This window comes from Zootoca vivipara, chromosome 17 (genome assembly GCF_963506605.1).
Source record: "Zootoca vivipara chromosome 17, rZooViv1.1, whole genome shotgun sequence".
NCBI classification, from domain to species: Eukaryota; Metazoa; Chordata; class Lepidosauria; order Squamata; family Lacertidae; genus Zootoca; species Zootoca vivipara.
In genome coordinates, this window is record NC_083292.1 from 22,426,029 (window position 1) to 22,439,378 (window position 13,350).

A 13,350-nucleotide genomic window follows, 5' to 3' on the forward strand; every position below is an offset into this window, starting at 1 on the left:
CCAAGGACCAGTTATTATCATCATGCAGGAGTGGGAAGAGAATATGCTGGGAAAGTGGGCACATGAACAGGGAAACACCGCAATTAAAGCACCAAAATAGCACCATCAGTTTCAGCAACATACTTCAAAGCCCTTGGAATCCTTACCTTTTGTTAATGGGTTTTTCATCTTTCTCATATGGCCGGATGAACCATTTGCCAATTCTTACGAAGTTCTTATCCATTAGGCATCTAAAAGAAATAAATTGTGACACCAATTACTCAATAACTACTGGAAATATTATCATCGCCGCACATTCTCCATTGTATTGAGCTTCTATATTTCACATGCAAAGCTGTTCATCTTTTTGCCAGCTCTGCTCTTTTCTGCTAATGATATCAGCCTTGGTGTATCACTGGCCTCCCTCAAGGCTTCTATCTATGGAACTCCTTGAAAAGAGCTGCTCCCCATTAGCTTCTGATACTCCAGTCTCAAGCACAGTAACTTGGAACAAAATCATATTTAGTTGCAAGGGAACTCGTTTCCAAAGCAGGCTTGGCCATCCAGCTGATTCAAAATTAAAATTTGAGAGAGAGAAAGATGTTTACCACTTTCAATGTGTATAGCAGACAGCTTTTTATTGAACATATTAGCTGGATGTTGGTACTAATGGTCCCCAAAAAAACTAATCAGCTGACTGGTCGAGTATTGTCAAATGAAGGTCAGGCATTTTATTTAAAAGCATAAGCTTCAGTAGAACAAAACTGGTATTTTATAGAGCAAGTTCAAGTAGGGGCAGGGAGAGTTCAGTGGTGGATGTGCTGCCACGAGCAAACTGAAGTCAGAAGATAGGTGGGCATTCTGCCCCACCACCAAGTTTATTTTGAAAATAATCTGAGGGAAATCAACTACACTACCTGGGGGGCTATCAAGTGAGTGATGGGGACTTTAGAAACTGACCCTCCTGGCTCACTCTATTTAAAGCCCTTATAACGCCAGCTGAAACACTGTTGGTACTACATCTATGCCCACAAAGCTTTTTGCAGGCATGCCAGGGCAGACAGGCTTCCCCACATGTGGAGCTCCTCTCTGCTGGTCCTCCTGCTTTGACCTAACTGCCCTCATCTGGTTTTTGGCAGGGGTTAGGATTGTTCCCTTAATTGTGATTAATCTTCACAAAACTTTCAGCATATGTAAGAAAGACTTCTAGAAATGTGGAAAATTAACTGTAATGTTCTTTTTGGCTGTTTTCCTGGAACACTAGGGCCAGGCTACAACTTTCAAGGAAACAACACAAAACAATTTCTATGATACCCCTTAATCAATTTTTTCTGAGTGGTATACAAAAAGATGTTAAAATACATTATGAATGGTTAAAAAAAGAACAATTACAGCATCACAGCAAGAGATGAAGCAAATACAGTGGTGCCTCGCTAGACAAATTTAATTTGTTCCACGGGTCTTTTCTTATAACAAAAAATTCGTCTAGTGAATCCCATAGGAATGCATTGAATTTTTTTTTAATTTTTTTTTTTGCCCATAGGAACGCATTAATTGAATTTCAATGCATTCCTATGGGAAACCGCAATTCACTAGACGAATTTTTCGTAAAACGAATTCATCTAGCAAGGCAACCTCCACTCGAAAAATCCTTTCGTTAAGCGGAAATTTCGTTAAGCAGGGCATTCGTTAAGCGAGGCACCACTGTAAAATTAAGCACAGACAAGACTTGAAACCTTTTTCAAGCTAAAACATTGAACTACCAGTATGTTAAAAAACCCAAGGTTTGCTTGTTTTTTTAAAGGGAGGGATACACTTGATTCCAAAATGGATGTGAAATAGACCTCCATTCCACAACTCGGGTGCTATCATAGAGAAAGCCCTCTTACTTTCAGACACTCAATGGATCTCACTTGGCAGTGGCACTTGGGAAACAACCTCCAATGAGCAAACCTAGCCCTAAGCCATTTAGGAATGTAAACTTTAAACCCAGGGCCTGGAAACTTCTCAAAAGCCCATGGGACTGACGAAGCACTTCCTTAATATGTCCAGCCCCAGTTAGCAAACCTTGAAGCACAATTTTTGTGTTGTGTTTAAGTGAATTTTTGGACCATTTTTTAAAAAGGCAACCCAATGCACAATGTATTGCCATACTCTAAAGATGAAGTTACCAGAGCATAGCTAACTGTAGCTTGGCGCTCTCTCTCTATTTGGACCACAGCTGTGTTTTCAGCTGAAGCTGATAAAAGGCACTCTGGACCACCAAGGCCAGCTGTGACTCCAGTGACAATGCTAGATAGATCATGAGTATCCCCAAACTGTAGAGCCCCATCCAGGACACACTGCATGCCACTCAATCACTTGCTCATACTCTAGTACTTCCTTCTTGTATGAATCGAGTATCATAGATTCGCTCCATAGGACGCACCTGACCATAGGACCATAGTTTTTAGAGGAGGAAAGCTTTCTTGAATTGTCCTAGGCATAGCAGCCAACTCCTGGAGGCCTAGGTGCCTTTGCCCCCCCCCCCAGTTAAATATTTGAGGAAGCTTTTTTTGCAAATGGGAAAAGCCCCGCTTTGAATGGGGGGGTCAGCTCAAAGTTGTGTGTCTTTTTTGCAAAGGGGGAAAGCTCCATTTTTAAGGATCAGCTCAAAGTTGCTGGGTTTCCTTGCAAAGGGAAAAAATCCTGTTTTTATGGGGTTCAACTCACAGTTCTGCAGCTTCTCTAGGAAAGGAAAGGGACCCATTTCTACAGTTTCCAGACAGATAATCTAATCAGCCAGTCACATGTCTCCCTCTGCAGACAACAACTGAGGCCTAGGCAAGAGGCCAGGAGGGGCCAGGAAGGGAGCTAGCTCTCTTATCTCCCTCCCCGATCTCTTGCAATCAGCTGCTGGGTGGGTTCCTTTCAATGCTCATTCCCTCGTTAGCCTTTAGCTCTCTTTTAAAAAAAAAAAGAAAGCACGATCTGCCTTTAGCCCCTGGGCAATTCGGCTCCAGAGACCACACATTCGCTCCATAAGACGCACAGACATTTCCTCTTACTTTCTAGGAGGAAAAAAATGTGTCTTATGGAATGAAGAATATGGTATACAAATCAGAAACTCATTATCCAAGCGGCTAACCTTATGTAGCCAAAATAGTATCACCTAAGCATAAAGAGGTAAGTACCAGCAAACTTGGATGAACCCCAAAGTTTGAAAAAGTTCAGAACCACCACCCTACTTTGAAGGAACAACTCCAAAACAGCACAATGTGACAGTGGAATGCTAATTCTCTCTTTGGGCTGGAGGAGAACAACAGAAATCCAGGAGAATGTAATGCAGTACCTTCATGCTAGTTGCTGGTGCACTGAGCAGGGACATTTCATATTGTGATGTGCTGCAGATCCTAAGTTTGTACATATATACACCTAGGGTGTGTGTGTGTGAATGAGTGTGTGTCAGAAATAAAAGCTAACTAGCAGTAACCAATAAGAAACAAGTCAGCCTTAAAGGCACTTGGCTCCTTGTGCCAGAGAGGTTGTGACTGCACAGGTACTTTCCTTCACCTATGGTGATATTGCTAACATGTGCTTACCATTTGGACATACATTTTCAAAGAACTGGAACACATTTATAAGACAAACATCAAATGTCTCCAGCATCTGTACTAGCGGGGATAATGAATGACACCAGATATAAATATCTGTATATAAATATATTCTGTCGTTTCTGCTGATAGCAGCTTCTCTGGAAACCAACAAATGCTGGTGAAGGGCTAAAGGCCTGGCAATCAAAGTATGGCACCAAAGGGTCTGGTCAGTAGCACTGGCAGAAAAACTAATATGTCACATGCATGTGACTAAAGGAAGGGCAAGCCCCTTTTCTTTATACATGGCATGGAAACCACTTACATGAGACAGGAAGAACAAACAAGGATTCACTCAGTGTCTCATGGTGGAGTTTGGAGAGAGCTCCTTGATTATATTATTGTATGCTATTTGTATGGTGTGACAATGTAGTTTCCTTTCGTTCATGGTATTTTGAGTGCTCTTATGGGTGAACAATGCAAAGACAGTCAAGATGTTTGTAACAGTTCTTGTTCATTAAATACTGCAAAATGAAATAAAACCAACATTTTTTTTTAAAAAAAGCACTAGTCTGATGTCAATGGGCAGAGACTTCCAAAATATAGGTGCTGCCACAGTCAAAGATCAATTTTTTAACAACTACGGAACAAGTATTGTGTAGCAACTATAGCAGTGACAGTTCTGCTGATCAAAGTGGTTATAATTAGAGAATTCTTCACCTCTTTCTCCTCCTGATCCAATCATCTGCACAAGCTTGGGGAACTTATGGGGATGGGGTTGGTGACAGGACAAGTCGGTAGCCCAAACCAACATTAATGGACCCCTCTGAACAGATGGAGTTCTCTTACCTTTCCAGCAAGTTGTGGATTGCCTTGAAAAGCAGTGTCCTGCACTCATACGAAAGCCCATTCTCCCAAAGTCCTTCTTCCACCACTGAAAAAACAGGCAAAGTATTAGCCTATCATCCAGAAAAAGAGAGGAGGGTTTAATCATTCAAGTAAACGAAAACATAATGCAGCTGGGTTTTTTTGAAGGACTATCCCAAGCTGGAGCCATCCCAAAGCATCAGACTACAATTGCCTTAATCCCTGACCACTGGCCATGCTGACTAGCATCAGGGAATTTGGGGGCTATAGTCCAAAACATCTGGAGGGCACCAGATTACGAGGGTTGGTCTTCCTGGTTACTTAAGCAAGTACCAATATACATTACAGTACTACTAACTGCTTCAGTTATAAATCAACTGTAACAAGGTACTCATCCTCCTCCCAGTTTAATAGAAAGCCTATTTCAGGTTTGTGCAAACATTATGGGATGAGTGAGGCAAGTTATTTGAGGTGAAGCAAGTTGCCAACCTAGCAGTTCAAAAGCACATCAAAGTGCAAGTAGATAAATAGGTACCACTCCGGCGGGAAGGTAAACAGTGTTTCCGTGTACTGCTCTGGTTCTCCAGAAGCGGCTTAGTCATGCTGGCCACATGACCCGGAAGCTGTACGCCGGCTCCCTCGGCCAGTAAAGCGAGGTGAGTGCTGCAACCCCAGAGTTGTTCGTGACTGGACCTAATGGTCAGAGGTCCCTTTACCTTTTTAAGTTGACCAAGCAGGATTGCCATTCAAATGACAATGATCCTAACACTAGGTAAACTGAAGTGCTTAACTCCACATTATGCATTCACACATTTCACACATATAAAGAGGTTATGGCCTTTAATAATATGCACTATGACAAAAAAAATGAGTGAAAGCACATGGTGTAATTTCTGCAAGTGACACACAAAATGAAAACAGAAGCAAGATAACTGGGTAAGGGGAAAAAACAATTTAAGAATAAGGAACCAAGCCGGAAGAGTAGTCAAGTTGAGGGCTAGGGAGCCCAAAACCAAGGTAACTGAAGGAAGAGTGATCAAGGAAACTGCATGCTGACAAATAGAAATCTGAGGAAAAGATGGTTGGTTGAAGGAGGCAAGAGACTGGGAAGAGATGGAAAAGGTATAGAACTGAGGAGATAAGGGAAAAACAGAAATAGGTTTAGTTATTTTGCATTCAGTCTTCTGTTTGAATTGGAATTTTGTTGTTGGTGTTGATTACTATTATGTACCTTGTAGTGCTCCATGCTCGGTTTTAATTGTCAGCCAGGGGCATCTTGCATTAGGCAATACATACATTTTAATAATATAATAATGATGGGTGTGTGGTGTTGACAAGAAAAAAGCAAGCATGCATGGTAACTGAAGGAAGCCAAAAACGAGGGAGGGGCTTCCCCCTGCTTCACAAATTTGTTTACGTTAATCAGTCAAACATTTGGCTTCAGCTGAAAAGCAAACACCTCAAAAGCATGCAAATGTTCAAAAAGTGCCTTGCAAGTTTCATTTTATGGGAGAACACTTATAGGAGATGGCACTTTCAGCTTCTGCTCCTTTGGTTGGTCCATTCTCAGACTTTTGCAGTGCCAAGCTACCGTCGCCTGGAGATCATTGTGTCTAACTGGCTCAGATTGTTAATACATTTCAGTAAATGAATAGCAAAAACACTCAAAGGGGCTTTTTTTAAAAACCTTGGTTATGGGTGCATATAACCTTTGTTTTTAACATTCCTTGTATTCTTTCTCACATACAAAAGCCAAAAACCAATTTTGTGCCCCTCACAATTCTTTATTTTCCCCCTTCACTAAAATATATGAACATTTTACTGCGCAGATTCTTCTCCCTCCCTGCCCAAGTACCACCTGCAGGAAGCTGGGGCAAGACAGAAACAGATATAGGAGACCCCATGGGGAAAACAGAAAGCAAATAACATATTGCATTAATTAGACAGTATAATAAACATATTATATTACAAGTAATATAAATATAATAAGATATAATTAAGTTGCATGTGGGAATACTCAAGTAATTCCCACTAGAATAAATAGCAGAAGCATTTATAGTAAGGAAAACAGGTATATGCAAATAAAGACTTCAAACAATCTATTGATGGGGTACGGGAATGCAAAAATTACTATGCATTTGTACTGCTCTGGAGAATATCACTAAAGAAAATCCAGCTTCCTGCACTGAACACCAAAAAGAAAAAAGAAAAAAAGAAAAATGTTTAGCTCCAGAAAATCCAAAGTACATTTCGCTGTTTTATATGCACTATTCTGCTTCCTTCAAACCTTATTTTGAAAATTAAGTAAAACTATTTGAAAGTAGCTCGGAAGGGGATGGGGCTCTTATTTTGATCAGAGCAATGTCCCTGGGGAAAGGTGGGCTTAAACCTTTCTCCCACACCATTTATCTAATACACCTTCTACCATATAGTATTAGCTCCACCCTCCCCCAATGCCACTGTCTCTATCAAAATTAGTGCATTCCATACATACATCCTTATCTGCTTTCAAGTAAAAAGCAAAACGTTGAGAATTCTGCCCACAGATTTCTCATCTACAATGGTACGTCTAGTTGCAGACACGATCCATTCCGGGGTGCCGTTCAGACCTCAATAAGTCCACAACTAGAGCAGCGCTTCTGCGCAAGTGCAGAGCGCAATAGAGCACTTCTGCGCATGTGCAAAGCCGTGTTCGCGAGCCAAAAAGACGCAACATGAACCTAACGCAACACAAAGTATGACTGTAACACATACTTCAACCCTTAAACAATAAATCTGCATGCATGTGGCGCAGGGCCAAAATACAGAGCTTTTCTACCTCCCTCAGCAGGACTAATCAAACCTTGTAACTCTGAACATTGAGTACTCTAACCATATTGGCCACTGTGAATATGAAGGGGAACATACTCTATAGGATAATACTAGTTGTTTCACCATTAAAAATGACTGGAAATCAATTTATTGCTGTGTTCTACCGAAAGAAAGGAGGGTGCCTGTGACAAGGAAGTAAGCAACTGCAGGAGGAGTTATGTGGTAAGGAGGGTTTGGGGCTCCTTTTTCCTACAGTATCACTTCTTCCTAGTTTTCTTTTTTAAAAAATCAATTTAAAAATCCATTTCACTGGCAAATGTCTACATTAAATAAATATATCAAAAATTCAATTACCAAAAGCCTATACTAAAGCTTTCATTTCATTTTAGATTAAATTTGTCTACAGTGAAGCCGTTTAGTGACAAATGCAGATGTATCAATGTGTCCTGGAAATTGACATGCAAAAAAGCAGCAAAGGAGTGCAATGCTACATTGATTCTGAAATACTGCATTAAGGCCATAAAATATCTAATTAAATGCAATGCTATTGATCGATCATTGTTACATCGCCATTGATTCCCCTGTAAGATTTGTGTTCAAAGTCCTTAGTGACTAAATTGCTACTATACCAGGTGCAAGCATACTTCCTGCTCTGATGTCCTTACACAGGTCATAGCTAAAGAAATGTGGCATCAGTTCTCCTCAGAACTGAGGACGTACCGTCCTTTGTACAACCACAAACCATCAGTACTAAAATGCACTGTTTGTTTTGACACTCTTGCAAATACAGTTTACAGTGCAGACACTCAAAACGCTCAAGAAATTGAACTGCTTGGTCAGTCTATAACCTCCAGCTAGTGTGCACAACTATCTACACAAAGCCTTTTAAACCTGAGGGGAAACACAATATAAAAATAAGGTTGTAATCAGAAATAAACGAAGCACACCATTCACTCAACATTGCTATAGCACTAGCAATACCATTCACATCTCCCAACATGTAGATAGTAGCAGCTTGTGCTGTTTTCAGCAATACAAATGACAAAATGGTTATCAGAACATATTTAGCCCTAATTCAATATTTGGTCCTCTAATTCAATATTTGGTCCTCCAAATATTGCTGGACTACAAATGACCATTGATCATGCTGGTTGGGAGTTGGTGTCCAACACCACTGGAGGGACGGACACAGGCCACTCATCCCTGCATGAATGTTTGCAGAGGTGAGCTCTCGCAACGCTACCTGGACTAGAGCATTATGCAAAAGTGGACACACTTTTAAACTTTAACTACAAGATTTTCCTTCATCATCAAAAGAAGAAGACAGTCCAAAACTTGTATCTGAAGTGTCCTCATTTTGTCTCCCCTCTCAAAAACAGCTATGAGAACTAATGAACATAAGACCAAACCTACCCTTGAATTATGACAAGCATGTGTGTGCAGTGCACACATTGAATCCATCAAAGTGATTACACTTAAAATTGTATATTTTCCCCCACAGCCTTCCCATGCAAACAAACAAAACAACAACAACCCACCATCAAATCACAGGCCACATCTGACTCCATTGACAAAACCACTACAAATCACAATGTTTTTGAAAGCACACGTACAGTTCATACGGGCATTAATACAAGCAGAGCAAAGAGTAAAACAAAAATCTGTGGGGGGGGGGGGGTTGTTGTTGTTGAAGACATGGCTACTTTTTCTCCTGATGACTAGATGACCCTTGGGGTCCCTTCCAACTCTACGGTTCTATGGGTTTCTAAGTATGTAGTAGACCCTTCCCAGCCAGGCACTTATTTTCTTTCCTTCTCCAGCACAAGGGTTTTTTTAAAAAACAAAACAAAACTGTATAGTTAAACAGGAGCAATGCCAACCAAGTATCTGACAACCTGTGTCCCTGAGAAAAGGGCTTTATGCTGAGCTGGAACAGTTGTCTGTCACTGCTGCTCCAGCCATGGCAAGAAATCCCAGCAGCTGTACTGACTGAAATGCAGTTGCCTCATTAACATTCCCTCCACCACTACCACCAAACACCCATCCACTGTTTCTGTGCTTTCAACAATAATCTTAAAGAGCATTTTACAGAAGACTTAGCCCTGCTAAGGGCACTCCGCAGCATGATCGAGGGAACATGGAAACACGATTCATTAGACACGCCTGGAGTGATAACAATGGAGCTACTTCTCGCTGCCTTTCATTTTCTTATACTTTTGCTAAGATTAATGCATTCCTGTTACACAACAAGCAAATTTACATCCAGAAGAAAACTGTTAGCACCTCTTATTAAGCAACGGCATTTTTCTCTTGTATTAAGAAGATAGAAAATGTTGACATGTTAAACAAGGGTGTGGGGGGAGACAAACACAATCCAATAAACTGCCTTTTAATAAGTCTAATACGATGCATACAATAAATAGATTGTGGAAGGACCTAAACTATCTCATCTGCCTTTAACCTGGATGCTATTAAAAAGAAACTGCTCCACAGACTCATTATTATGCTCCTCTGCCCCAGTAGATTTTCATGCTTAGCTGTTGTTGGCTTCCCTTGAAATGCCGTTTGTATAACTATTCAAAACAATGAATCTTTTATTTGCTTTTTTTCACTTGCCTTCAGCATTGTACTGTCCTCTCCTTTCCACTCCTATTTATCACCAACTCTCATCATCTTTATCCACTTACTACAAAAGCATTCACTTCATGATGTACGCTTCCATTTTTACATACAACCATCTGAAATGTAGTGTGGGTTAATTTGTTAAAACAATATACCATGGAGGGGGAGGGTTTTTATAACATGGTACCCAAGTAATGTTTCAGCATTTTGGAGCAGTAGTCCTTTCAGACCCAGGACCCATCTTTAACCCAAGCATGCATTTGGGGAACCATTTCTTAATTTGCTTGTTGTGTAAGAGAGAGAGAGAGAGGAGAGGAGAGGAGAGGAGAGGAGAGGAGAGGAGAGGAGAGGAGAGGAGAGGGAGAGAGAGAAATTCAGAAGAACAGTCACTATCACCAGAACCACCACAGCAACTCTGCAAAAGAAAAAGAAAAGGAGATCCATGCTAAGGAGTTGAGTACTATTGCCAGGGACCACAGCCACTAGTAACTAACCCAGTCAGCAAGATGCAAACCTCATACTAAAACTTCTCTGTATGGGGCTACACAGCCCACTAACATATGTGGGAGTAGACTCAAGAGGCTGATAATGCTCCAGATAAAACCGTCGGCTATGAGTGATCGCCAAAGAAGAAGAATACTCCAGACAACTTAATTAAATGATGCTCAAGGCTATCTCAACCTCCACTGCATCCAGCTCCTAGGTCCAATTCTATACTCAGTAACCAAAAGGCTCTTCATCATTCTATTTAAATATTTCATACCTTTTTAATATCCTGCAGGAACCAGACCTTCCATGACCAAATGCCATCAACCTAGCTATGTCTCTTTAAAACTAACCAAACTACTGTACTGAATATTCTATGGTGAAATGCGTCCAGTGTATTATGAAATGCCAAGATGCCTCTTTTAACAAAGGAAATAAACCAAGGTCTGTGGAAGGAAGCAGAAGGTGTTTTCACCTCCTGGCTGTGTTAGAGTAGATTCTAGAGACAGACAGCCTTCACTCTCTGAAGTGCTACTTGGGATGGTGTGATCACAGGTGGATGAGCGTTTTACTGACATCCAGTGAAATACAGGGGAAGCTCTGTTACGAGTCAAAAGAGGAAAAGAATGTTCTGTAGCAAGGTATACTCTCTGGCAGTTAGTGTGCGAACACAAAAGGTCTGCTGCATTTTGAGGGCTGTGTGTTTGCTGCGATTCTGCACAATCCCAGACAATCCACAAGCCAGTGTTTGGTACAGATTGCTTTAGATAAGACAACTGAAATTCTTAAGGGAAGGTAAGTCAGACTGCACAGGTCTGTTTGAAAGTGTCTGGGCAATGTCTCCTGAAAACTCAGAAGCTAGCCACAAAGTTTCTCAAGAAAACTATCTTCAGAGGCTTCAGTGCCTCCGGTCATCACCAGTCAGGAGACACAGAACAAATTAAGGCAAAATAATCCTACACAGCTCAATTTGAAGGATTTGTTTTTCATTCTGATGAATTTGGATTACCAAGATATGCAATATTAAAGAGCACATACAGCCCTGTTTTGACATCATGTGATTCGATTTATGGAACTCACTGCTGAAAGGATGTGGTGATGGCCATCAGCGCAGATACCTTAAAAGAGGTGTTTGTTTGTTTGTTTGTTTGCTATTAATGGCTACTAGTCACAATGGGTATATGCAGCATCCACCTTCAGAGGCAATATGCCCCTGAATGCCAACTGATGGGAAGCAACAACTTCCTGGATGCATCTCTCTGATTGCCTTCAGTGGGAAAGCATGCTAGACTAAAGGGACATCCAGCAGATGAAGCTGTCTCCAGGCCACTAGTTCATCTAGCTCAATATCTTCTCAATATTGACAGCAGCAGTTTTCCATGGTTCCAAACATGGGTCTTTTGCCAATTTTACCTTGAGATGTTGCAGATTGAACCTGTGTCCTCCAGCACACAGATATCAGTACCATTGAACTATGGCCCTTTCCATGCTCTTATATTCATACTACTTAACCTTTTTATTATAGATTGGGTGATGATCGCCCTACATTTCTTCATGCAGACCTTCAAGTTGGCTTTCCCCAGCCTAAGACAGTTTATGCATATGTTGAAATTCTGTTCAAAATCCCAATATATTTTCCATGGCAACTAGACCTGGACCTGAAACTCAACAGATACGCAGTACGTTGAGAGAATGGGTGACAAAACTTCTAAATATACAAGCATGAACAAGGTCCTCAACCAGGAGACTAAGGACCCCTGGGAGGCTGCTTGCCTTGCCTCCCAGGAAGAACATTATGGCAACAAACAGACCAGCCTGGCCTCATCTATTAGCTAGAGAGGAAGAAGCTGCAGGCAGCTACACTAAGGCTGCATGCACACTATATTTTAAAGCACATTCAAAACACATTTACCTGCTCAAAGAATTCTGGGCACTGTAGTTTGTGAAGGGCTACTAGGAATTTTAACTCTGTGAGGGGTAAACTGCTGTACCCAGACTTTTTTAAGCGGTAAAATGTGCTTCAAATGTACTTTAAAAGGTATAGGGAGCACACAAGCCTTTGAACATGTGCCTGAGTTGGCTTCAGTTCTCTACCCTCCCAATCTCTTCTTCCTTTGGGGCTGTGTCTTTTAGATTGTAAGCCTGAGGGCAGGGACAATCTTATTATTGATTGCTGTAAACTGCTCTGGGAGTCTGTTTTTCAGCTGGATAGCAACATAAAAATACCTTAAATAAATAAAGCAGCTTTTTTATTATTTTATCTAACCAATAAATGCTTAAATCTTGATGTTCCGGTTTTTTGAAAGCTATCCGGGGGGCAGATGGGGGGGCAGGAGAAAGAGCTATGGTATGTTTTAGAACCAAGGTGCGGCTTCTGATTGGCTGCAGGAGCTTCCTGCACTCAATTGGAAGCCACGTCAGACATTCAGCTTCTAAAAAAATGTTCGCAAACTGGAACATTCACTTCCAGGTTTGCGGCATTCAGGAGCCAAAATGTCCAAGTATGAAGCCGTTCGACAACCAAGGTACGACTGTATATTGGTAAATTAAATAGTGCCATAATGTGGTGGCTTAATATTGCCCTAAAACCGTCTCAGAATCAGACTCTGGAGCTTTTGTACCAAGTTTAGAATTCAAGATTAATTGACTTCTTAACATGACTCTAAGATAACTTTCTGAAGGAAACAGCTACCAGTAGCTATGGACTTGTTTTGTGAATCAACTCTAGTAAGAAACTTACCAAGAGAAGGCAGACCAATTCAATGGTATACAATAGAATCACAAGCGATGTGGGACATGTTATTTGCAGGGGGGTGCAAAGGTGTGCATATCCTGTAAGTACAGGAGTCTGGAACATGTCATCTGGAAAAAGCAAACTTCAGCAATACTAATGCACAGTGCACAATCTTTGTGGGGACTCAGACATATTTCTGAACTCCCTCTCTATAAGAATATTGCTGAAAGTAGCATATAAGCTGACAGTTGTGTCCCAATAGAGGGAGTGCTGGGACAT

At 41.1% G+C, this 13,350-nt stretch overlaps 1 protein-coding gene across 1 annotated transcript in view; it reads right to left on the reverse strand.

The window, feature by feature from the left end:
• Positions 1-13,350, reverse strand: part of MED13L (mediator complex subunit 13L) — a 171,624-nt gene that overhangs the window by 101,854 nt on the left and 56,420 nt on the right. The window contains exons 3-4 of the mRNA XM_035098346.2: positions 4,401-4,485; positions 147-230 (exon numbers count right to left, since the gene is read on the reverse strand). Of these exons, the coding sequence (XP_034954237.2) occupies positions 147-230; positions 4,401-4,485 (169 nt within the window). The remainder of the gene's footprint in view (positions 1-146; positions 231-4,400; positions 4,486-13,350) is intronic.